Source organism: Denticeps clupeoides, chromosome 4 (assembly GCF_900700375.1).
Source record: "Denticeps clupeoides chromosome 4, fDenClu1.1, whole genome shotgun sequence".
Lineage (NCBI taxonomy): Eukaryota > Metazoa > Chordata > Actinopteri > Clupeiformes > Denticipitidae > Denticeps > Denticeps clupeoides.
Window position 1 is genome coordinate 17,690,077 of NC_041710.1, and position 23,181 is coordinate 17,713,257.

General features: G+C 42.0%; 3 protein-coding genes across 6 annotated transcripts; 2 read left to right on the top strand and 1 right to left on the bottom strand.

The window, feature by feature from the left end:
* Nucleotides 1–5,458: 5,458 nt before the first annotated feature.
* On the top strand, nucleotides 5,459–10,731 carry c4h5orf22 (chromosome 4 C5orf22 homolog). 4 transcript variants are annotated; one of them, XM_028977100.1, is made up of 10 exons: nucleotides 5,460–5,762; nucleotides 5,853–5,998; nucleotides 6,559–6,708; nucleotides 6,866–7,181; nucleotides 7,260–7,286; nucleotides 7,375–7,437; nucleotides 7,537–7,658; nucleotides 8,420–8,486; nucleotides 8,581–8,720; nucleotides 10,030–10,731. In XM_028977100.1, exons 1-10 carry the CDS (start codon nucleotides 5,694–5,696, stop codon nucleotides 10,178–10,180), a joined length of 1,251 nt encoding a protein of 416 aa, XP_028832933.1. In that variant the 5' UTR covers nucleotides 5,460–5,693; the 3' UTR covers nucleotides 10,181–10,731. The 4 variants fall into 4 exon arrangements, with proteins under 4 accessions (XP_028832935.1, XP_028832933.1, XP_028832932.1 ...); XM_028977102.1 differs by having other exon boundaries at nucleotides 5,459–5,775; nucleotides 6,866–7,286; XM_028977099.1 differs by having other exon boundaries at nucleotides 6,866–7,286.
* A 2,635-nt stretch (nucleotides 10,732–13,366) lies between these two features.
* On the bottom strand, nucleotides 13,367–14,413 carry mc4r (melanocortin 4 receptor). Its single transcript, XM_028975733.1, has one exon. The coding sequence runs from the start codon at nucleotides 14,411–14,413 to the stop codon at nucleotides 13,367–13,369; it is 1,047 nt and encodes a 348-aa protein (XP_028831566.1).
* Nucleotides 14,414–17,969: 3,556 nt separating this feature from the next.
* gad3 (glutamate decarboxylase 3) lies at nucleotides 17,970–23,136 on the top strand. Its single transcript, XM_028976191.1, has 15 exons — nucleotides 17,970–18,008; nucleotides 18,156–18,299; nucleotides 18,794–19,036; nucleotides 19,140–19,230; nucleotides 19,334–19,446; nucleotides 19,791–19,906; nucleotides 20,295–20,374; nucleotides 20,471–20,525; nucleotides 20,643–20,759; nucleotides 21,083–21,147; nucleotides 21,218–21,296; nucleotides 21,747–21,896; nucleotides 22,276–22,383; nucleotides 22,469–22,558; nucleotides 22,655–23,136. The coding sequence occupies exons 1-15, from the start codon at nucleotides 17,987–17,989 to the stop codon at nucleotides 22,826–22,828; spliced, it is 1,647 nt and encodes a 548-aa protein (XP_028832024.1). The 5' UTR covers nucleotides 17,970–17,986; the 3' UTR covers nucleotides 22,829–23,136.
* Nucleotides 23,137–23,181: the final 45 nt, after the last annotated feature.

Here is a 23,181-nt window from a genome sequence, read left to right on the forward strand (position 1 = left end):
CATTTAATGTGACCGATAACTTGCGCAATTCAATTGAAAAACAAACATACACGAAATATGCTAATAAAAATGGTACAATAATCTGGCTGTGTAAGTACCTTTTTTGAAGAATTTTGACAAAATTACTTGTTGCTGAAATCGTTGTTTTTGTCAGTAAAGTGACGTTCAGTCCTTCATACATGAGTTTGAAATGAACCCTTTTATATCCACTGTAACCCCTGAATAACCCCTTTAGCCCCACTCCCACACCCCAGCTAGCAGAGTACACTAAATATGATGCATTGAGTGTAATTAAAAAGCTAAAAAGATATTAGGAATCATTTTCTTACAAGTAAGTTTTTAACTTCAATTCAAGGTTCTTGCATAGCTGTCCATCGGCAACCCATTTGTAAAAGGCAATTGATTTTAAAATCACAAGGGCAAGAGCTCATATTAAGTAAATAATATACCTACATTCACACAGTGCCATTTTTTGCACTCTAGGGCAACCTAAAAATACATGGTACAAATGCTTGTTGTATTTGAACAATATTTGAAACGTTCAGGTTTAAATGACGTTTATCTGCCTGCCTTTGTTCAGTTTGGACAGCTAGCAAACTGAAAGCTCCAAGAGCCTTAACTCAAACAGCCAAAGTGTGCAAGCATGGTGTGGAATGTGGATGTGGAATGGTTTTACCGTGGTTTATTACGCCAGACCATAATGAGCATGTGGGCAGTGGTGGCCTAGCGGTTAGGGAAGCGGCCCCGTAATCAGAAGGTTGCCGGTTCGAATCCCGATCTGCCAAGGTGCCACTGAGGTGCCACTGAGCAAAGCACCGTCCCCACACACTGCTCCCCGGGCGCCTGTCATGGCTGCTCACTGCTCCCTCAGGGAGCAAATTTCACTGTGTGCACCATGTGCTGTGCTGCTGTGTATCACATGTGACAATCACTTTACTTTTTTTTTTTTTTTTTTTTAGCATCTCACTGCTGAAAACTCCATTGTGGCCGACTGTCTGACTGATTTTCTTCCCAACCAGATATTCCATGTTACCGGTGAAGCAACAGGCAAAGGAACTTGATGCAAATGAATGTCATGCAAAACTTTTCTATCTGAGATTTCTGATAAATTATGAAGTGAGGAAATTTCTGAAGAGATTAGCATCTGCTTAAATAAGAGATGCTCACACCCCTGCCTCTGATGTGAAATTGTAAGCCGTCACAGGAATTACGGATCCGACAGGGCAACAGCATCAAATTATCTGACGCAGATGCCTTTTTAAAAGTGGTTCTAATGAAATATGAATGAGTTGCCGCTGAGGCATCTCAAATAACACGTGAGCTCCACCCGCCGAACTGGACCATGAGGTCATCAAAGTGAGACGGAAGTTTTGGACAGGAGGGGTGGAAAGGAGAGCTGATGGAAATCAGGACAGGGGATAGGAGATCTTTCCAAACTGCAATTTAATTTTCTCTGATGTTGCTCCAGTGGCCCGGCCATCGCCGCCGAACCGGCAGATCCAATTAAATAGTGCTCTCTGCTGGTGAAGCCATTCCACCTCACCGCCAATTACTGCAGTAATCACAGCGCATTTCCTGCTGATTTGTGTGTAGATACCATTGAAAGCCACTGATTTGCCACTTTTTAATGATTCTCTGGCTCTTCTGCCTCACAGACAAAGTCAAATCTGGCAACCAAAAAAAAAAAAAAAGTGTCAAAATCCAGCACCTAACAGAGAAGTGTGAAATCCAGTGTTTTTTATTTTTAAACAGAAGAGGGAAAAAAAATCTAAGAATAGAAGAAGAAAAGGCAGACGCGCTTTCAGAAGCGGAAGAGAGGATAAAAACTGTTCTGCTTGACATCTCCTCCCCTGGCTTCTCCGTGCCTCGGGCTCTCATCTATAGGAAGCGATGCATTGATCAGCCATGACTGCAGCTATGGCTGCCCCGGTGTGACTCTTCCCATAGTCTTCAACTGCTCTCCTCAAGTTCTTTTATGAGTTCCATTCCTCCCGGGGTGAAGCATTAAGGCGGAAGGTCATGGGCGGAGTCGGATAAGTCGGTGCAGCCTGCTGTTGAGCGGCACGCTCACGTAGAGTGAACTTATTTATTCGTTATTAGCGTAAGGAACTGGGTAACTGGGTCTTTACGGGATATAGGAACGTATGACAGTATGACAGCTGGAAGCTCTTCAAAGCAAGCTGGCCTGAAGAGAGGGTTTCTTGAGTTAAAGCTGCCTCGACCATGTATTTTATTTATATAGATTTTTTTTTTTTTTTGCTCAAATCTGGAGCAGTGGCACGTCTGCAAAGCTGCGGGAAGACTGTGCATTAGAATCATATTGACCCCTGTCATCCAGGTTAGAGTAAGACATTTTTTACTATACGAAAACACTTTTTCTGCATCTGCGACATTGTTACATTCCTAAAACAATACATTTACATTTACAGCATTTATCAGACGCCCTTATCTAGAGCGACTTACAATCAGTAGTTACAGGGACAGTCCCCCCCTGGAGAAACTTAGGGTTAAGTGTCTTGCTCAGGGACACAATGGTAGTAAGTGGGATTTGAACCTGGGTCTTCTGGTTCACAGGCGAGTGTGTTACCCACTAGGCTACTACCACCCCATTACATTTTCTCTCATTCATGAACATCAGTGGATCATGGACACCAACCCACAACTTGAGCGCGTGGCGTTCCTAAAAATAAAAGGCGGGCATATAAAATAGTAACAAAACGCTGAGACTTGTGGTCAACCTGGCTTCCCTCTAATGTGACATGTGACTCTACCCCGACCCAGCGTACAAATCCTGACAGCCAGTCATTTAAAGCAAAATCAGTTTTTTTTTTTTTTTTTTTTTTTTTCAGTGATTGACTGCACACCCGAGCAGATTCTCATTACTTCATGCGTCTGTGGGACAGAGATTGCCCTTCCATCTTGTTTACTGTGGCAATATTGGAATGGCGATTACAAGAGATGGACAGAACAACCGGGAAAGATGACTGTGGTGAAAAGGCAGCCGGGTGGCCGACTTGCAAATCTCTCCGTAACGCGGAAAACGGGATGTTCCCTTTTTGTAAGGGACTGGCAATGGGATTGAGCAAAGTTGTACGACTGAATTATTGAAACCGTCAGCTTCTCTTACTAAGTGCAAACTTAAGCATCCACAAGCTATCAGGAGGTTAAAAAAAAAATCTTCAAAAGGGATTTCTTCTTTCTTTCAACTCGTGGCAGACACTAATACAGTCAAATCTGCCGAGAGAGGGAGATCTGCTTTGTACTTTGGGGATGTTAATGCTGCAGTCGTTGTGTTGCTATTTCGGCGGCCGTACCTGGAAATAACTTTATTTGTTAGGTGCCAGGAAGTGATTGGCAGGGAGAAAGGATTTGCGGGGCGGAAGGAGACGGGCTGTCTCTGAAAGGCCTGGTTAGGCAGCAGCCCCTCTGGCGCTCTTCACACCTCTTCTTTCTTCCGCCGTGGAGCATTTTAATCGCGGGCCACAGTCTCGCTCGGGCCCACCCGCCTACCCAGCCACCTACTCACCTGCGCCGGACTGCTGCTCTCTGATGCCATGGCCAATCAGGGCGCCTCGGGGGGCCTGGTGTCCTCGCCGCTCCTGAATGTGACGAGGGTGTTTCAGCGGCGTGGGGGCAGCAGAAAGGCGGAGGAGCCAGACAATGCCGAGGTCTGAAGGAAGCGTGAAGGACGGAAATGAAAAGGGGGGGAAATCATTCATAGCCGCGGTTAACACCACATCTTCAAGCACAGAAATGCAACAACCACCAAACTGTGCACGTACGTACGATTTAAATCAAAATCAAGTTGCGTTTTGGTTGTAAAATATATAATGCAACCTGCAAATTGGATTTTTTTTTTTTTTTTTGCATTCTGGAAAGCGCTTCCATAAAATAGGAAAAGAGGGTTTTACAAAGCGGAGCGGGTGTGAGAGAGAGAGAGAGAGAGAGAGGGAGCAGAAGGAGGCAAAAAGAAGAGGGCAAGCAGCAAAGCAAGAGAAAGCGAATGTGGAAGGCCATCAGGCATCCATTATTTATTCAGCAGAGCCCTGTCGGCAAGTCAGACCTAATAATCCATGTGAAGTGAATGAAAATCTGGGTCCTGAAGAGCATGGAATGGACCTCCCCTCGTCCTCTGATCAGGGCGAGGGCTTACCGATGAAAACCGACGCCTCTTTCCCTCTCTTTCCAAGCGCCTAGCCCACTGTGAACTCCGGGGTGGAAGTTTGAGGGAAAGGGCCCGGAAAGCCGCACGGCCGGAAGAATAATTGAACACAGGAAAGTTCCCCCATGTGAGAGAGTGAGCTGTTGTGAGCTCCGAGCCGCAGGTGGACAGGCTGCCCTGGAGCACCGAGGAGGAGGGGAACAGGAGGCCAGCGCAGGACGGAACGAGGAGACGTTCTCAGACACGCAGGAGCTTCTGTGTTCAGTCTCCTGCGCGGTCGGGTGTTTGCATGCAAGCCACAGAAAGCTGGTGACAAATGCACAGCAATGTGTGAAATATTGAAAAGACATTAATTCTTTTTAGAAGGAGCATGGCAAAAAAATGGCTGTTTCTTTAAATCATTTCTTCTTTAAAGAAATGTCCACAGCAAGGTAAAATGGAGCAAATTTGTTTGTGGAAAAGCAGCACAATCCAGGTGATGAAGGTCACAGACATGAAGAGCTGTGAGGTCACAACGTGCATCCTGAAGGGTGTTCCACAAAAATAGGATTTCTCAGTCAGCCAAATAAAGACTCTTAAACCAGAACCATCTAGGTTATATTATTTATTCTCATAATCTTGGAAACATTCATGTTCTGTTATCCATCATATCCTCATTCACGTTTTCCTCTTTTGAATATAAAACAGTACTGACATTATTCACCTATTTGCACAAGTCAACCACACAAAAGAAGTGAAGTGAAGTGATTGTGATACACAGCACAGCCCATGGTGCTCTCAGTGAAATGTGTCCTCTGCTTTTAACCATCACCCTTGCTGAGCTGTGGGCAGCCATGACAGGCGCCCGGGGGGCAGTGTCTCCTCGCTCAGTGGCACCTCAGAGGTTCGGGATTCGATTACGGGTCTGTTTCCTTATCTGCTGGTACTGCTATTCACCTTGTTTAGTCATCAGCCTTGTATGCTGTCCTGTCTTGTTTTCCCTGTTGTACTTGTTACATCTGTAGTCCATTCCTAGTCTGTCCTCTCGTGTACAGTGTAGTTGTGTAGTTGTATTATTGTTTAGTAGTTTGTTCCACTGCAATGACAGATGGTAGAAGTACAGTCCTACTTGACAAAAATGTAATTACCGGTCAACAGGAATTCTTATTGGACAGTAATCAACATCTAGCTGAAGGGGGGGGTCTTGTTTTGTAAGAAAAAAAAACGCCCATGCAGGTTAATTTTATCGTTGATTTTACAAGAACTCACCAGCACCAGCAGAGGGCGCCACGCACCTCAGAATTTAGTTTCCACACGGAGGGATTTAAAGGCCGGACACTCCTTCAGCAACCCAGAAGTTGCCTGACGTCAGTTTCTGCGTTCGGCGTTGCAATGTTTTCTGGTCGTGGCACGACTCGCACAACTGGTCTCAGATCGGCGCCAAAAAAGGGAATTTTCATACTGCTGTTCCGTCAGAGAGAGGCGTGCGCGTCGGGACGCAAACATCGGCGATGGCGACGTGACGTTGCGCCGATTAAAACCTCAAGTCGACATGAGCGCGCAGCCCCCGAAACGGGTTTACGCGGAGCTGCCGGTGTGGGTGGTTGAAGACCACAACGACGTGAGTGAAACCGGTGAGTAAACGCCACCCGCTCCCGAACCCGGCGGCTGTGCTCACCCCCCCCCCGTCTGCCTGGCTCTTAAATCGCAGGTTGTACCCCACATATATCGCGCCATTGGCTCCAGGCATCTTCCCGTGGAAAACGTGAAGATGGTTCATCTGGACTCGCACCCCGACCTCCTGATCTCGGTCAACATGCCCGCGGACACGGTGTTCCAGAAGGAGGACCTGTTCAGGTGGGGAGCGTCATTATCCACAGCTACACATATCACGTAAATACGTGCTTTTAATCACCTGGCCAACTACATTTTGCTTTTACTTTCCTGCCAAAATGGGAAGCTGTATTAGTTTTCTTAATATTCGTATTAATTTGTGTGAGGATTTTCAACCTTAGATTGCGTTGCAGATCTTCAAGACATCAGTGGTCAGTTTTTAAACCAAAGGAGCACCAATTTGCAGGGGATTTTGCAGATCTATAATTTAGGCAGGTAAACGGGGTCTCTAATGAAGTGGCCATTGAGTAAGTGAAAGTGATGGTCATTGTCAAACACTGCACCACAGCGCGCAGTGACACAATGAAATGTGTCCTCTGCTTTTAACCATCACACAGGGTATAGAAACCTGCTGGTTATCTTTTTTGTAAAGCATTGTTAAATGCGCTCAGTTGTGGTGGCCAGCATTGGCTGGAAAACGTTGTATCATGCAAAAAAGTAAAGCAATTAACTAAATAAACGTACTGAGCACTGGAATAGATTTGCTCTGTTATTTTAAATACCGTTCTCTCATGAATTTGCAGTGAACTGAGCATTGAGAACTGGATCATGCCGATGGTGTACGCCGGACACATATCACACGTTGCCTGGCTGCATCCTTACTGGGCGCAGCAGATCAGAGAGGGCGAGCACTCCATGATGGTGGGCCGAGACTCCTCCACAACCACCATCAGGTAACAGATCCATTAGCTTGTTTACCGAAGCACTTTGCAGCTATTCTAGCATTTAGAGGCACATTAGTCTTGTATACAAAATATAAGATGGAAAGATGATTTTTTTTTTTTTTTTTTATGTGATTTATAATTTATTGAAGTCCGTTCTACAACACAGAGTTACCAGCACGGATGATTATTTTCTGAGCGATGGCCTCTACGTTCCACAGAGCCAACTGGAAAATCCCAAACCCCTGCAGCTGAGCGTCATCCAAGTGGATCCTGTGGAGACGCTTTGGAAGAGTCACAGTGAAACTGGGAAAAGTTCAGCCAAAAAATCCAAAATCGAGCATAAAGAACTAGAAGGCCAGTCCAGACAGCCTACCAGCAGCAGTCCTGGTACCTCTGCACCACAGACACCAGGGGGCAGCATTGCCAATGCAGGAACCTCCGAATGCCACTGTCAGGCTGGGGATGGGTCTACAGACAGAGTGGTGAGAAGTCTTCTCGCAGCTATTGAGCCGTCTGAAACCTACATCCTCGACATTGACCTGGATTTCTTTTCCTGCAAGAACCCTTTTAAGGAGATGTACACTGAGGTTTGATTTAATTTATCACTGAGTATAATTATGTCTGGATGACCGACCTCAACAAATATTTACCGTAAGCTCTACCTTCTCATTTTAGGAGGAGTATAGGATCCTGCAGGAGCTTTACAGCTTCAAAAAACCCGCTGGTGAACTGAATGAGGTATTGAATGTGATAAGAACTATTTTAATTGACCTTGGGAGTTTGCGCATTTATAATAGAAGAGCGTCACTTTCTCATTAAAAACATTTTCCCCCACAGGACATGCTGTGTGACTGTGTGGACAGGCGCACTCGTCAGCTGGAGGACCTTGAGGCTGCCTTTGCTGACCTGCTGGAGGACGACAGCCAGGAAACAGTGGAGCGCTGGGCTGAAAAACCTGGGTAATATCAGTTCCTTGTAGGAGGACCTCCCGTAACATGGTTTACTAATGGTTACAAAATACACTGTGCTCAATGGCTGCATTTCAGTTTGTCTAGAACTGTAAATATGTAGGAATTGGCTTTAACTATATTTTATGTGCACATGCGACTCTCATGAAAAGCAATAGAAGCTCCTGCTTTTCACAGAAAGCTAATGAAATGATCATTTATCTGCATCTTGACCAGTGAAACTGTGGAGTGAGTGATGCTCTATCCAAGCCTGATAAGTTTTCACAACACTAAATTGCCTTCCTGTGATTGTCGAAGAGATGCGTTTAATATGTGTTTTCAGTGGTTCATGGATTATGCTAGGGTTGTTAGAAACTATAGATACAGCAATATATTGCAATATTTTACATGGTGATATAATATTGATACAGGTACATCAAATATCAATATTTTTGTATACAAATTTTGTCTGTTGGGTGCTGTCAAGCGTTTTCTTAAGTGAGGTCAGCAGAGCTGAAAATCACAGTGCGACTACAACCTCCACTCCTGTAGATGGTGCTGAACAGCTGGGTACTTTCAATTTCAGGCACAGTTAAATCCCAAAACATGACAGACCGATCACACAATCTTGTATTTCAGCTGTATTCCAGTCATGGCTGCCCACTGATCATTTAGGATAATGGGTTAAATGTAGAGGACACATTTTGTTGTGTGCACCATGTGCTGTGCTGCACTGTATCACAATGACAAAACAATGATTTACTTAATTTCAGGATGAGCTCCCTGATCAGACTGGTGAGCATTCTCAAAGGCAAAACCGAGTCTCCTGACTACGAGATGGTAGCGGCATTATTAACATTTTTACAGACATTTCCTGTTTTTGCAAAATGTTTACTTCTTAACATGAATGCGGTTTATGTGTTGATACCTGTAGGTCCATCAGGCGGGACTGACGTGTGACTACGCTGAGCTGCCCCACCATGTCAGTGGTGAGGAGGAGATTCAGCGCCTCCTCTTGGCAGTGGAGCTCATCCTGAAGGCCCTGCCCAAGCCCACCCTTGTCACAGTATCCAGGTATTTTTAAACCAATGTTCATCTTCCAGCAGGCAGGGACCCTCTGTTTGTCTATAGGTTGTTTTGACTGGTGAGGGAGGCATTTGGTGATTTTTCTGGCTAAAAAAGGCATGAGCATGAGACTAAATATATAAGCATTTTAATCATCACATTTATATCATTTTAATCAGGTTGGACTCGTGGGCTAATTGATCGGTCAGCCAAAAATAATTTCCAGTCTTTATTACATATCTTTTTAGTATGATTTGCTGGTTAAAGTTTTTTGGCATGTTGTAAATAAATGTATTACATGTTTTTGTTGAAATTGTAATTGGATTTGCATCATTTGAAGTGATGTAAGGATTTAGTAATTATTAAAAAAAATATATTGATAGGCAAGCAAGTGCCATTAATCATATCGTAATATTGACATAAGAAGCCAAAAATATGCTGGGTGTACCCCATATTCCCCACACAATGATCAAGGCTGTTCTAGGATCAGCAGCATTACATGAACCATGAAGCTACAGGGCATATAACTACAGTGGCAATTTGCTTTTTTCCTTTATTTTTTGAAACAAAAAATATTTAATAAAAATGTGTGTTCTTTTTGGTGATCAGGTGAACACAAATCTTTACATACAAAGCAAATCCAAGAGGTCGAGCAGTTCTAATTCAGGAATCATTGAACATAACATTTGAAAAATGTTTTTTGTTTGGGTCATCCTTTTGGACTATATTTCTTACATTTTAATATGCTTGTGCGACTGTTATCTCTCAAGCAGCACAGTATTGAAATGAAGTATACTTTTTGCATTCAGATTCAGCACCAGCGGAGGAACTGTCATGTTTTGTGCTTTTCCTGCAGTGCATTGTGATGTTGCATAATGGGATTGGGTAGCTTTTTCATCTCACTTACCCAAGGGACTTGTGGAGGCACTGCAGTTACACCCCCTCAAAATATGTAAAATATGTGTTGCCATGAAACCAAAAAATGTCTTTAATGAAATTTTTGTATTCAAATAAATGTGAGTAATTATGAATGGTCTGTGTAAGTTTGGAGTTAATTACTAATGATGTAAGCTTTTGAATTCAGAGCAGGTTGGCTGTGCACCGCAGATGGTGTCTCTGTGCTAAATCAGAGAGTTCAGGCTGTCGTGTCACGTTCAGGGAAGATTTAATTAATGAAAGTCATAAAACTAATATGATTTTTTTTTTTTCAAGCAGGATGTGGTCTTTTTCTTGAAGGGCAGCCTTGAGTTAATGTGAGGGTCAGCTGGGAATTGCAGATACAGAGACCATTGAACCTCCTCTTGTTCTTTTCTTCCAGGTCCAGTTTGGATGAATACTGCCCTACGGAACAGGTTGACCACATTCAGAAGAGCATGTTGGACATTTTGGAGTCGCTGTACGGCTCACTAGCTATTCATAAAGATTACGGCTCTGAAGCTGTGGAAGGCAGCTCTTCACAAACCTCATGAGAAACTCTGCCATCTTGTTCCTTTTGTTTTCTTTTTAAAACACCATGGCAGAAACTCCACACCCTGATACTGTCGGTTTCAGGTACTCTGTTCCACAGCTTTGTCCAGAACTCTACGCATCTCATTTTTTTCCACAGTTTGAATTGTTATATTCGGAGGATCCTTTCTGTTCAGTAGAAACTGATGAATGCTGTGACGCACCCCAAGTGAAGGTGTAGCCAGTTCTCCATCTGCACAGCACTGTTATGAAGAGCTGTACAGGGAAATGTGGAGCAACTGTATTCATTCGTTTCATACCCATCCAGCCTCATCTCCACCGTTAATCCAGTTAAGGGAAGCTTGAGTTGTGGCCGTGTTGCTGGAGGAGCAAGATGGAGAGGCACTGGTGACGGGTGTTAAGATAAAACAATGCACCGCTAGCTTCATAAGGTTTTGCTTGGGTTATAAGAAGCTACTTGCTCTCAAAATGAATTGATAAAAGTATACATCATGCTAGTGTAATGTGTATGGAAAAATTAAGAAATAAACCTTCTGTTGTGTTTGTGTGTGTATTAGAGGATAATTGTCTTTATTCATGCTATCTTAATTGTCATTTTACAGGTTAGGAGAGATGAAATGTGTCTTATTAAACTGAATATAATTGAATGTTCTCCCAGGCCTGCATTACTCAGTACTCTGGGGATTGGCTATTTCTGGCCACTGGAAGCCTCCTTCCTTCCCTCCTTCCATGCCCCAGTGTTTGCCAGCTTGTGTCACTGACTGCGTTCTGCAACTTGCATCCCTGCGTCAGATGAAAAGCTTCACAGAGCTTTTAAAAGATACTAAGGAGGTGATGTGAAGTGATACTTTTCTTGTTTGTCTCCTACCAGGGTTCCTGCGATTGCTATCAGCAGAGAGCCCTGTGGTGCAAGACGTGATATAAGGTTCGGTTGCCTAGCAACTTTTCCCAGACACTTTGGCTTACTTTTCAAACACTGCACACCTTCACATTTTCCCCCCACAAGAACTAGCCCCCTGAATGATGAAAACCTGTTGCTTGGCAATGCTAAATTAACAAAACCTTGTTAACCTACAGTGCTGTAAATATGAATGAAAATGGGAATGAAGCAGTTCTGTTTCACAATTTAAAGAGCTTACAGGCCCACATATTGACGTTCCATGCGGTGACACAATGAAATGCGTCCAGTGCATTTTAACTGTCACCCTAGGTGAGCAGTGGGCAGCCATGACAGGTGCCCAGGGAGTGGGGGTGGTATTTTGCTCAGTGCCACCTAGGCAGATCGGAATTCGAACCGGCAACCTTATGTTTGCGGCCACTACCAGCTAGGCCACCACCACTAGGCAAAACGACATCCTTAATTGAAGGAGGACATTTTGCAGGGAGTGTGCAGTTGGAACACTACATCACTCAATCACTTATCTGAAATATCAGACAGTACATTGCTGTACTTTAGAGCTCAACCTTCACACAAGGCGGAAAAAAAAAAAATAAAAACTTCAATTAGAACATATTATTGCATAGAATCTCTGGCAGAGAGAAAGCTCTGGCAGACAGGACTACCAGATAGTCATTTACATTTACAGCATTTATCAGACGCCCTTATCCAGAGCGACTTACAATCAGTAGTTACAGGGACAGTCTCCCTGGAGCAACTTAGGGTTAAGTGTCTTGCTCAGGGACACAATGGTAGTAAGTGGGATTCGAACCCGGGTCTTCTGGTTCATAGGCCAGTGTCTTACCCACTAGGCTACGACCACCCTTGGTCCATGACAGGGAGGACACCTAGAGCTGGGACAAGGTTTAACTGTTTAACCAAGGTGAGGAGTTTCTGAGAAGTGTGTTGTGTGGTGCACTGACTACAATTGTTAGCTACTGAGTAATAAGCGGGCTGTGCTGACACATGTGATTCGAACCTCCAACCAGGCAACCCTGCACTGACTGTTAAGATGGTTCAGCCTTCATATTTTCCTGATGTATAATGCTGAAACCAGGCAGCAGCTTTCATTTAACCGTCTATATGAAAAAAACAATCTGTTATTGTCTACAGAAATATTTCTTCAGATGCATTAGACTTCCATTATGATTAATGATGAAATGCAGCAACACAGAGGGATTTCAATGTTCTGCAATTGTTTGGATTTGTTTGAATAAGTCATAACCCAGGGGACTTCACATTCACTTTATTTGTTTAGCAGTAAAAACACCCATCACATACATTAAAGAAAGAACAGAATTTTAATGCTGAGAACATATATATGTTTTTACAAGCATTGCATTTACAAGCATGGCTGTCTATTAATCAATAAAAGATGACTCAGTCAGTACACAGAGACGTCTCTGGATGCATTTTCTGTTCACAGCCTGAAGGAGAGTTTGTTTGGAGGATGAATTCAAGGTCCATTAAGAATTTTATTTTTAGCCCAGCTATGAAATGAAACACACTGAAAAAATGGGGTTTACGCATAAACATTGTGTGGACGTTATAGGCTGGAGTGCATGTGGTCACAAAACACATTTATGGTGTACACTGAGACACCAGTTTATGATGAATAAACACAAGCAGGACAAAACCATTTTTCTTTCTTCAAATACTACAAATAAAACATGAACAGACTTTCTGTCCTAGTCGATCAGTGGTGAAATTATCTCGTATTACGGGTTGAAAGTGAAAGACAATTGCTATTTGATTGGCCATTGGCCATCATTTTAACCTAAATCAGTCTGCTTAATCAGTTTCATAGGTGGTGTGATTAATAGATGAGCAATATACAACTGGTCCTCTAATTATCTCTAAAAACATCTGTTATCCAATGGCCTAATTTGGAAGTTTGTCTCTGAACTAAATTAGTCTTGATTTATAATTGAATACTTTAAAGGTCCACTGAATATTAAGAAACCTTTTCAATTGATTTTGCATAGCTGAAAACAGTTGCACTGATTAAAGAAGGATATATGGGCTTTACAACATCATTATTTGAACAGTAGTGTATTTAATACAGGTTCATTAGACTTTCCGGCATGAGCTCAGTCTGCTTTCTCTGATGTAGACTGTATTTGCATTCAGACATCATGTTGGTCGAGTTCCAATCAGCTCCATGAATATGTATGGACCTACCTCTGCTGTCACAGGCTTTAGGATATGCAGTCATGAACGGAATGGAAAGATCCATTATTTTGTCCTTGATTCATTGTCTCAGTTGATCACAAACACACTGTGTAGTCAGCCCATACCAGCAGCAGAAGATCTCCTTGAAGGTTTTCCTCATCTCCTGACTTCGGAAGGCGTAGATGAGTGGGTCGATGACAGAGTTGCACATGATTAGTATGAGATACACGTTGAAATGTGACATAAAGCACATACAATAAGGGTTCCTTGGGCAAGAGATCATGAGGATGAGGTGGAGGAAGAAGGGGGCCCAGCACACAATGAACACCCCCAGCAGTATGGTGAGAGTGACGGCACCCTTCATGTTGGCAGCCTGCCACACTGGACGGGCTTCTTGGTATCCGATGCCAGGCAGGACAGCGATGCGTTTCATGTGGAGCCGTGCCATCAGGAACATGTGAATGTAGAGGGACGTCATAATGGCCAGCATGGCGAAGAACATGCCGATCAGAAGAATAGGCACAGCTGTGCTCTCTGAGTAGAAGATGAAGAGCACGCCTGAAGCTGTGCAAAACGTCCAAATGGAGCAGACCACAGCCCCAGCACGCCTTCGCGTCATGATGGTGTGGTAACGTAGGGCGTAGAAGATGGTCACGTAGCGATCTACAGCGATTGCCAAAAGGCTCCAGATAGAGGCTAACAGTGAACTGCAGATCATGGAGTCAAAGAGGTTGTCCATGCCCTGGACCAGGCCCCCACGGATGTGGACCCCACCACCTGTAATAAGTGCTATAACCACCGTCTCGGTTGCATTAGACACGCTGACCAGCATGTCGGCCACCGCCAGGCTGCAAATAAAAAAGTACATGGGGGAATGCAAGTTCCGATTCTTCATAACCGCTGCCACCACCAGGGTGTTCTCCAGCAGGCTGAGCACGCCTAGCATGAGGAAGACCTCAGTGGAGATGAGCAGCTGCTCATAGCAGCCTGGAGAATAGCCACCATCGCCTTTAGCATTCAGAGTCGTGGCCAAAGATGCCAAACTGCCATTCCTGTGTGGAGGATGGTGGCTATGATGAGGTCGGTGTTGATGGAGAAAAAGTTCGTGGAAGTGTGATGCATTCATTCTCACGCAGAGGTGGTTATCTGTTCAGTGCCTTGTTTTTTTGTCCATGCCTTCGAGTCCCGGCGATTATCTATGGTTGTCTTCGGAATCCGGGCACAGGAAATAATAAGATGGAATGTAGACGTGCATGGAGATTCTGACTCCACCGCCACAGCAGACTTCTCCTGGATTCAGATGATCACATTTTCACACCAACATTTCCATCCTCTCTTATAAGAGACCAGAATAACATAAAAATGAAAGTTAAAAGACGAAAATAGAGAAGCATAACACAGTCCCAGATGAAGAAAGGCTGAAAAAAGACAGAAGCACAGGAAGTTCAGTTCAAGGAATGAAAGTGCGCAACACTGAGCATCGTTTTTTTGGACTGAAGCGCAGCAGCAGTGGATGGTATCAGCAGCAGTCTGTGGAGCATCTCTTGACTGGTGACAGAGATCCAGCGCCCCACCCGCCTTCCCCCGAAAGCTGCTTGCATCCTCCAGCTGACTCCTCCTCTGGCCCCTGCAACCAATAACAGCCCCTTCACTTATTTCAGAGCTGAGGATCCGTGCCGACTACCTGCCACACACTTGGCTCGCCGCCGTACCCTTTGTTCGTTAGATCTGTATCTATTGCAAGCTGATAAGAGACAAGCATAGTTATTTACACCAGACGTTTCTCTCTCTCTCTCTCTCTGTGTGTGTGTGTGTGTATTGTTTTGATTTATTTTTCTGTGCCAGAGGCAGAAGTTGAATTGCACTTTTTCTCATATAGAAGTATTGTTCACCCCAGGTAGCTTTCTATGGTTGTAAATTGAGCTGGTCAGTGTTAGTATCACAGCATCCTGTATTTTTCATCTTTCCCTGGGAGACCAGCCAGCACTATGAGTCATCAAGAACCATGGATCAATATGTGGTTTAATGCAGGATATGGTCTCTGCCAGTTTAGCCGGAACAGTTGATAAGGTGACAGAGCAGCATGTCAAACAGGGAAACAGTCCTGTGAAAATGAAGATGGCCACAGTGCACTGTAGAGCTTAATGAAGCACTTTGAGTTATTGACAGCAGAACATTATTAATGTAAATGTATTTTTAATTAGTAGAACTACTCTGATAATATAAAGAAACGTTCTATATTAATATTTAAACAATTTTTATATCGTTCAGATGAGTTCCTAATAAAAAGGTCAACAAAAAGATTTAATGAAACCTCTTAACTAAATGGTTTCAGTCTCTGTGGTTTTGATAAAGTAGGGTTAAGTAGTGTTTTGAATGTGATTTAAATGCCTCATTCATTCCACACCTCTCAGGAAAGGCAGGGTACATGCTTCTACGCAAGAAAACTGTTCAAACAGATAATTCAGAAACTAAATTTTTCAGTATTACGTTATTTTCATAATTGAATTTCATTTAAATATTCTGAGGGGTATGTGCAGACTTAATGTGTGGTTGAACGTTTGAATGAACAATGTCCGAGATTATCAGTAATAATCTCTCAAACTTGGGCTACTGCTTAAAATGACAGTAGTCTTAACTTCTGAATGAGCACCATGATTAGTGAAAAGCCTGTCAACTTGTACTCAACTCAAATGCCTCACTAGCCTCAATAGTAACATTTTCAGACCAGAACTTCAGTGCTTTCTTTTGGATCATCATTGTCCATATCTTTGTTCCAGCAACAACAACAACATCATCAACAACAACAACATTTATTTCTTATATAGCCCAAAATCACATACAGTATGTCTCAATGGGCTTTGACAGGCCCTACAGTTGACACCCCCCACACTTGACCCTTCTGCACACAAGGAAAAACTCCACACAAAAAAACTCTAGGAGAGAGAAAAAAAGAAAGGAAGAAACCTTGGGAAGGAGTGATACAGAGAGGGAACCCATTCCAGGGTATAGTGAGCCTGCAAATGGTGTCAGTGCAGGGTTGGGGATGATATAATAATAAGTCCTACAGTTGTAGGGTTGGAGGAATCCAAGATGTAGTCAGTGTCATGGTCTAGATTACGTGTCCACAATGATGTTACTGGTCAGTTTGAAGATCCCTGAAGCATTACTTTTCTTTACTTTACTTTATTTAGCAGACCCTTTTATCCAAAGCGACTTACAAGAGGAAGACACCAGCAATTCTCCTTCGATTTCTATAGAATATTGAGTTTACAAACTAAGAGCCCTGATAAGGCTCAAACTTGTCAGTGAAGAGCATGCTCAGAGATTGTTAGGTGTAGAAGCTGTAGTTGTTACGGTGGTGGTGGCTGTGGTGACCCTCTGGTTTGTTTCATGGTATGTCCTTGTTAAGCAGTTGTCAGGAACCAGGATTTATTTGCTGGTCTCTTCACTGGGGTCTGCCAGTAGTCTGGGTGCTTGATTCCGTGTCTCGGAGAAAAACAAACAGAAGCAGCGGCAGACGGTTGCACTGTACGACCGATACTGAAATATGTGGTTATAGTGGTATATTGGTGCTACAGTGGCCCGTTACCCTAACTAGGACAGCCTAACTAGGGTGAATTTAACTTTGTCTGTGTCTAACAGGGGGACTCTGTGATAAACTGGACTTTATAATTGACACTGCGTCAAAGTGAAGTGAAATGAGGGTCTAGGATTTTAACAAAAAGCCAGAGAAAACAGATAGGCTTTGAGATTGGATTTAAACACTGAGACTGTGTCTGAGTCCCGGACACTGACAGCTTGCCCTCTCTGATCAGTGTCAACAAATGACAGGTTGCCTTTGGCTGACTTACCACTTTAAATGACTCAATAAAAATAACAATAAACTTACATGACCTCATATTAGATTCTAGCAACACAAACTTTTGTTTGACTGATAGTTTCACTTCAGTAAAAGATTTGCTGTGATGGAGGGTATTGAACAAAAATGATGCTTGTTCTGATATTTTCAGTTCATTAGAGAGGTTTGCATTAATGTTGTGAGAAAATCGGCCATATTATGGGCCTGTGCTTACTGTATGCATCACGACATTTCACACACCAATAGAGAATCTATTGACATGACAAATTCTATCATACCCAGACTATACCTATAAATGTCACATTCAAAATAATAAAGGGAGGATTGTGTTCTTATTCATGTACTTGTCTATAAATTCATATAGTCAGAAGTTGTATTTCAACATTTAAATTTCAAATAATTTGCTGGAATGGAGAACGTAAAGTGAAGAAACCAGAAAGCATATCTTCAAAGTTTTGGTCTGTTGAACGGAAAACATAATAGAGAAGTCTGTTTGTGTAAGGATGGCAGGGCAAGCTAATGTGGTGAAGAGTTCTTTTTAGCCTGGAATGGATGGGTGGATATTATTTCATTTTTACTTCCTTTTCAACAGCTGCTTCAATACATCACAGCTCATGAAGAGGCCACAGAGAAGAAAATAATTCTGCATGGGGTGGCTCTGCTTTGTGCATAAAGTGTTATGCAACGTTTTTTTGTATGGACATATGTAACCAATCACATTGCATGACCTAATAAAGAGCTATAGGGCAGCCACACCCCTGTTTCAGAAGGCTATTTAAGCTCCTAAAAGATTTGAATATCCTCTAGCTGTTCAAAGTCATTTCGTTCCTAAAGCAGATGGATTCTTTACAGAAACTGGGTGGGTTTTTTTGGACAGTTCACTAGAGCAAATTGCAAATTGTAGAAAAAGTATAGAAAACATTCTTGCCTTTTATTTGACACCCTATTTAGCTTATTGTTAATCAATCATTATTTTCTGGTGCTGATAATGCAATCTTGCCAGCAGATGTGCTGAACGAAGATGCTGTCCCCATGGGGCAGCCACTGGAAGACAGGAAGCCAAGCAGCAGCTCAGCAGGGAACACCAGCCAGATGAAATATTGTGACACCAGGCAAACTGCCACCAACTTCAGCAGTGTCTACAGTACAGGTACAATCCATGTTTGTTGGATGATGAGAGATGTAAGCTTCTTCCTTTAAAATAATGTGATGTAAATGTATGCATGGGTGACTTGGCCATGTGCTTAGAGCTATTTAAGAGCCTTTCCTCATTTTTTACATTTATTTTTCCTTTGGAGTTTCAGGAGCTTGGTGAGTTGATCCTCAGTCGGCAGTGCTACATACTTCCCAGAATGATTGCTTCTAAATTTGTCTTACCCTTTGCAATCTTCAATTTCAAATCCTTATTCCAAATGGGAAGCAGCATGCATGGGTGTAATGCAATGGGTGCAACCAGCATAATGAGAATGATTGTAAGACTGCTTAGATAAGTAAAACTGATTATTTAAGCAAAATGCTATAATACAGCATTTTCAGAATCAACACCCATGTTATCCACATGCAGTTAAACACAAGCGTAGAAACAATGGAATTAGACAAATATTGTCAGTATTAATGCTATTATTATCTCCCATTCCTCCTCAGATCTGCTTCCTACGGAAGGAAGTGAAGAGGCAAGTAGGCATTTTCTGCAGGAGATAGTAAACATTCTGCTTGCCTACATGTGCAAATTGTTTAAACGGAGCACCAAGGTGCTGGACTTCCATCACCCCCACCAGCTAAAGGAAGGTCTGGAGGGCTTCACCTTGGAGCTTTCTGACCAACCAGAGAATCTTGAGCAACTCCTTGTGGACTGCCGGGACACGCTGAAATATGGAGTCAAAACAGGTATACGGCTCTTTTTTTTTCTGCACACACTTTGATGATTGTAGTTGTAATCTATTTCAATATAAATTCCATCCATTGCTGGTCTTCACTCTTTACAAATTAGGTCACCCACGTTTTTTCAATCAGCTGTCCTCTGGGCTGGATATTATAGGTCTTGCTGGGGAATGGCTGACCTCAACTGCCAACACAAACATGTAAGGCAGCTATTGCATTACAATTTAGAAAGATGATGCTTCCATTCAGTCACTGACAAGAAAATTATTGAGTGGCAGAATTTTTATGAGGTTCTTCTGACAGGTTTACTTATGAGATTTCACCTGTGTTCATTCTAATGGAAGAAGTAGTTCTGAGGAAAATGATGGACATGCTTGGATGGTCCAATGAGGAAGGTGATGGAATTTTCTGTCCAGGTAATCTGCAGCTCATTTATATACATGTGTGTGTGTGTGTGTGTGTGTGTGTGTGTGTGTGTCTATTTAATACATTCCTAAAATGTAGTGTAGAGTAAAAAGATAACTGACTTTGTAAATGTAAAAGTCTCCTTTTTAATTTACCTTTTACTTTAGTACAAATACACAAAAAATATACTTAAGTATCTTTGACATATATTATTTAACTGTATATAAAACTGATAACCAGTATATATACCAGCAAATATATAATACATCCAAATTATACCATTTAATATTTAGTTTTAAGCATAATATTGTCATAATTATTATACTTTATACAATGTTTTTGTTTTTCATTTTAGGTGGGACTGTGTCAAACCTGTACAGTGTGTTACTGGCCAGGTACCACTTTTTCCCTGAAGTAAAGAGCAGGGGAATGTCAGCCATCCCTAGACTGGCAATGTTCACATCTTCACATGTAATTATTCAAGTTTCCTTACATTGTCTGTGTACTAACCTTATAATATGATTTTTTATAGTATACATTTTTATTGGTTTTATGTCAGAAAATAGACAAAATAGGTTGAAGCATTCAATTATTTGAATTACCACACACAGTGATGAGTGATGATGTGGGTATTTGCAATAACAGACACGAATGTCACCCCTGACTGGCTCACTAATTGTAAGGAAACACATCCAAGGGGCTTGCAAGAGGTTTTTGGCTTCTGCAAGCAGAGATTACAGAAGCACACTGATTGTGTTTGGAAGTGTCTGAAGGATGGAGTCATTGTCATCATCATCATGATCACTCCTGCAAATGACCCCAGTCACATCTTTTCGCTTTGCTCCTCACCACATTTCAGAGTCATTATTCCATCCAGAAGTCTGCGGCTGTCTTGGGGATTGGCACAGAGAATGTGCTGCTGGTGAAGTGTGATGAAAGGTACGTGTTGAGCCCAGCGGCTGAGTGTTTTATTGAGAGCTAAAGATCCACTTAAAGGACCTGCTGCAAAGACATATTGCTGCTGCTGTTCTGCAGGGGGAAGATGATCCCAGGTGAATTAGAGTCCAGCATCGCCAGCGCCAAAGACAGGGTATGTAAGATTACTAATCACAAGAAGTAATAATACAAATAAATAAATCGGATTCATTTGTAGGATCCAATGATCGTAAAATGGCCCTGTGATTTTGATCATTATGTCTTTTTTCAGGGTTTATACCCATTCTATGTCAGCGCCACTGCAGGAACCACTGTCTACGGCGCTTTCGACCCCTTGAATGACATTGCAGACATCTGTGAGCGTCACGGCCTGTGGATGCATGTTGATGTATTTACTGTTTACATACAGATCTGTGTCCTTACTACACTTTAAAAGTAAAAAAAACATGAAATGGGTTTGAATGGGATAAAATAAAAAAAGAATAATAAATTCATTGGCAAAGTTTGAAATAATTATGAACTCAAACCCACATGTGCACTTATTACTGTAGTAGTGTTAAATGGTCTGTTTTATTGCTTTTTTAATAGTGTAATTGTTTTTAATAAAATTGTTTCCCATCTAAAGTTTTGAATGGTCGTGTAAATCACTGTAACATTTAGAAAACAGGAAGAATAACATGATGTAGTTAGACAAGTGTCTCTAATCTGCAGGCAGCATGGGGTGGAGGTCTGCTGATGTCAAAGAGACATCGCGTGAAACTACAGGGCATTGACCGGTGTGTAAAGTGAAATTAAGAAATGCATGTTTGTCTGGCTGGGATCTGATTTTTTTGGCTGTTTTGTCAGAGCCTCGTCTGTGACCTGGAATCCCCATAAGATGATGGGAGTTCCTCTGCAGTGCGCTACCTTACTGGTCCGGAAAAAGGTGAGTCTCAACTTTGTCTGTGAAAACCTCTGTTATAAATCAATCTAACACGTGTTCAACTTCATATACAATACAGGCCAAAATACACTCCTTCTCAAAGCAAATAACTCCACATGTGTTCATTCATAGTTTTGATGCCTTCAGTGAGAACCTACCAATGTAAATGGTCATGAAAATAAAGAAAACACACTGAATGTGAAGGTGTGTCCAAACTTTTGGCCTGCACTGTATGTCATTCCTATTTAAGCAGATGGTTTAAAAAGAATGTGTTTGTTCCGGGTCTTATTCACAGACACAAAGAAAACAAGTTGGAACATGCTGTGCTCCGTTATTCCATTTAGTTGAATGCGTCAACAGAACCTGTTAACCTTGCAATCGTGCGTGTGTTGGAGTGTATTTGTTCACACTCTGTCAACATTTACTTGAACCTCCTTACTCCCATGCTGGCAGGGCTTCCTGCAGGAGTGTAACCAGCTGTGCGCCGAGTATCTTTTCCAACCAGACAAACACTATGACACTTCGTATGACACTGGCGACAAAACCATTCAGTGCGGAAGACATGTGGACGTGTTCAAGTTGTGGCTTATGTGGAAAGCAAAGGTGCAAAACTAGTTTTTAAATATTTGAAATGTAGGGATTAGAATTATAACATACCATGTAACATCAGAAAATAGAATGTAATTAATATACATCATGTACTTGAAAAAAGTTAAAATATTATTTAAAAAATGCTTTTGCGTGTCTTAATTATACCCAGTTATTCAATTTAAACTAACATAATTTTCTTTTTTTTTACATTTATCTTAATTAATATTCAAATAGTTTTTAGGTAAACTACTATTTGGTAGAACATCTTATTGTTGTATATGATTTAATTTATTTTTTACATTGTAGTATGTGTCCCATTGTCTTTGTTAGCCTGTATAAAACTGGTCAGTAGTGATGGGATCTAATCTCTGGAGAAATTCCTGCATTTCAGGGGATGGAAGGTTTTGAATCACAGATCAACAAGTGCTTGGAAAATGCAGAGTACCTGTTTGACAAGCTGAAGAACAGGACTGATTTTCTGCTCGTCTTTGAAAGCAAAGTGAGACTAATCCTGTGCCAACATTTTTTTAGCACTGAGAGGAAAGAAAATTACTATTTTTGATGTTGGATTTCTTTACTTTCAGCCTGAGCACAGCAATGTCTGCTTCTGGTATCTTCCACACAGTTTGAGAAATTTGCCTCCAGGCTGTGAGAGGGACAAAAAGCTTCATGCAGTAATTTTTTTTACTCAAATATCTACTGGCTGCATGTGTTTCTATTGAAATGTGCTCTGTGTTTTTATATTCACACCGACATTTTATGTTTCAAAGGTGGCCCCAAAAATCAAAGCCAAGATGATGGAGGAAGGACTGACAATGATCGGTTACCAGCCACTTGGAAACAAAGTGAACTTCTTCAGGTGTGTCTTCTCAAATTCTGCCACCCAGAGAGAAGATGTGGACTTCCTGCTGGATGAGATTGTGCGGCTAGGCCATGATTTATAACTCTGTTGCACACCTATCATTACAATTCACAGCACAGAGTAAATAGCTCCTACTGTCCTACTGTACACTGTCTTTTCATTTTTTACTAGATTATGACATAACCCAGAATATTATCCTTTCAATGCTTCAGATTCAGCAGTAAAGACCAACCAATGTTTTGATGTTTTTTTTTATTCCAATTTAATTGTAGGCATTCAAGAAGGTAGTGTGATGCAGTGTGGTGTTTATGCACTTCTGTTATTCAGCTGTTTTAGTTTAGTTTTGTTTGTGTGTGCTATTATTATTGTAATTAAAGTACAGAAACTTAACTGTTTTGCCTGTTTCATAGAACCACTCAGACAAAAGATCAGGTA

What these genes read in the sequence shown, in the direction of transcription:
- gad3 (XM_028976191.1), top strand. Translation starts at nt 17,987, where the DNA reads ATGGATTCTTTACAGAAACTGG. An exon ending in GAAATATGGAGTCAAAACAG is followed by an intron (nt 19,037 to 19,139) that starts GTATACGGCTCT and finishes TTTACAAATTAG; the next exon opens with GTCACCCACGTTTTTTCAAT. An exon ending in GGCTTATGTGGAAAGCAAAG is followed by an intron (nt 21,897 to 22,275) that starts GTGCAAAACTAG and finishes CCTGCATTTCAG; the next exon opens with GGGATGGAAGGTTTTGAATC.
- mc4r (XM_028975733.1), bottom strand. Translation starts at nt 14,413, where the DNA reads ATGAATGCATCACACTTCCACGAACTTTTTCTCCATCAACACCGACCT.
- c4h5orf22 (XM_028977099.1), top strand. Translation starts at nt 5,694, where the DNA reads ATGAGCGCGCAGCCCCCGAAACGGGTTTACGCGGAGCTGCCGGTGTGG. An exon ending in TCCTCCACAACCACCATCAG is followed by an intron (nt 6,709 to 6,865) that starts GTAACAGATCCA and finishes TCTACAACACAG; the next exon opens with AGTTACCAGCACGGATGATT. An exon ending in AGTCTCCTGACTACGAGATG is followed by an intron (nt 8,487 to 8,580) that starts GTAGCGGCATTA and finishes TGATACCTGTAG; the next exon opens with GTCCATCAGGCGGGACTGAC.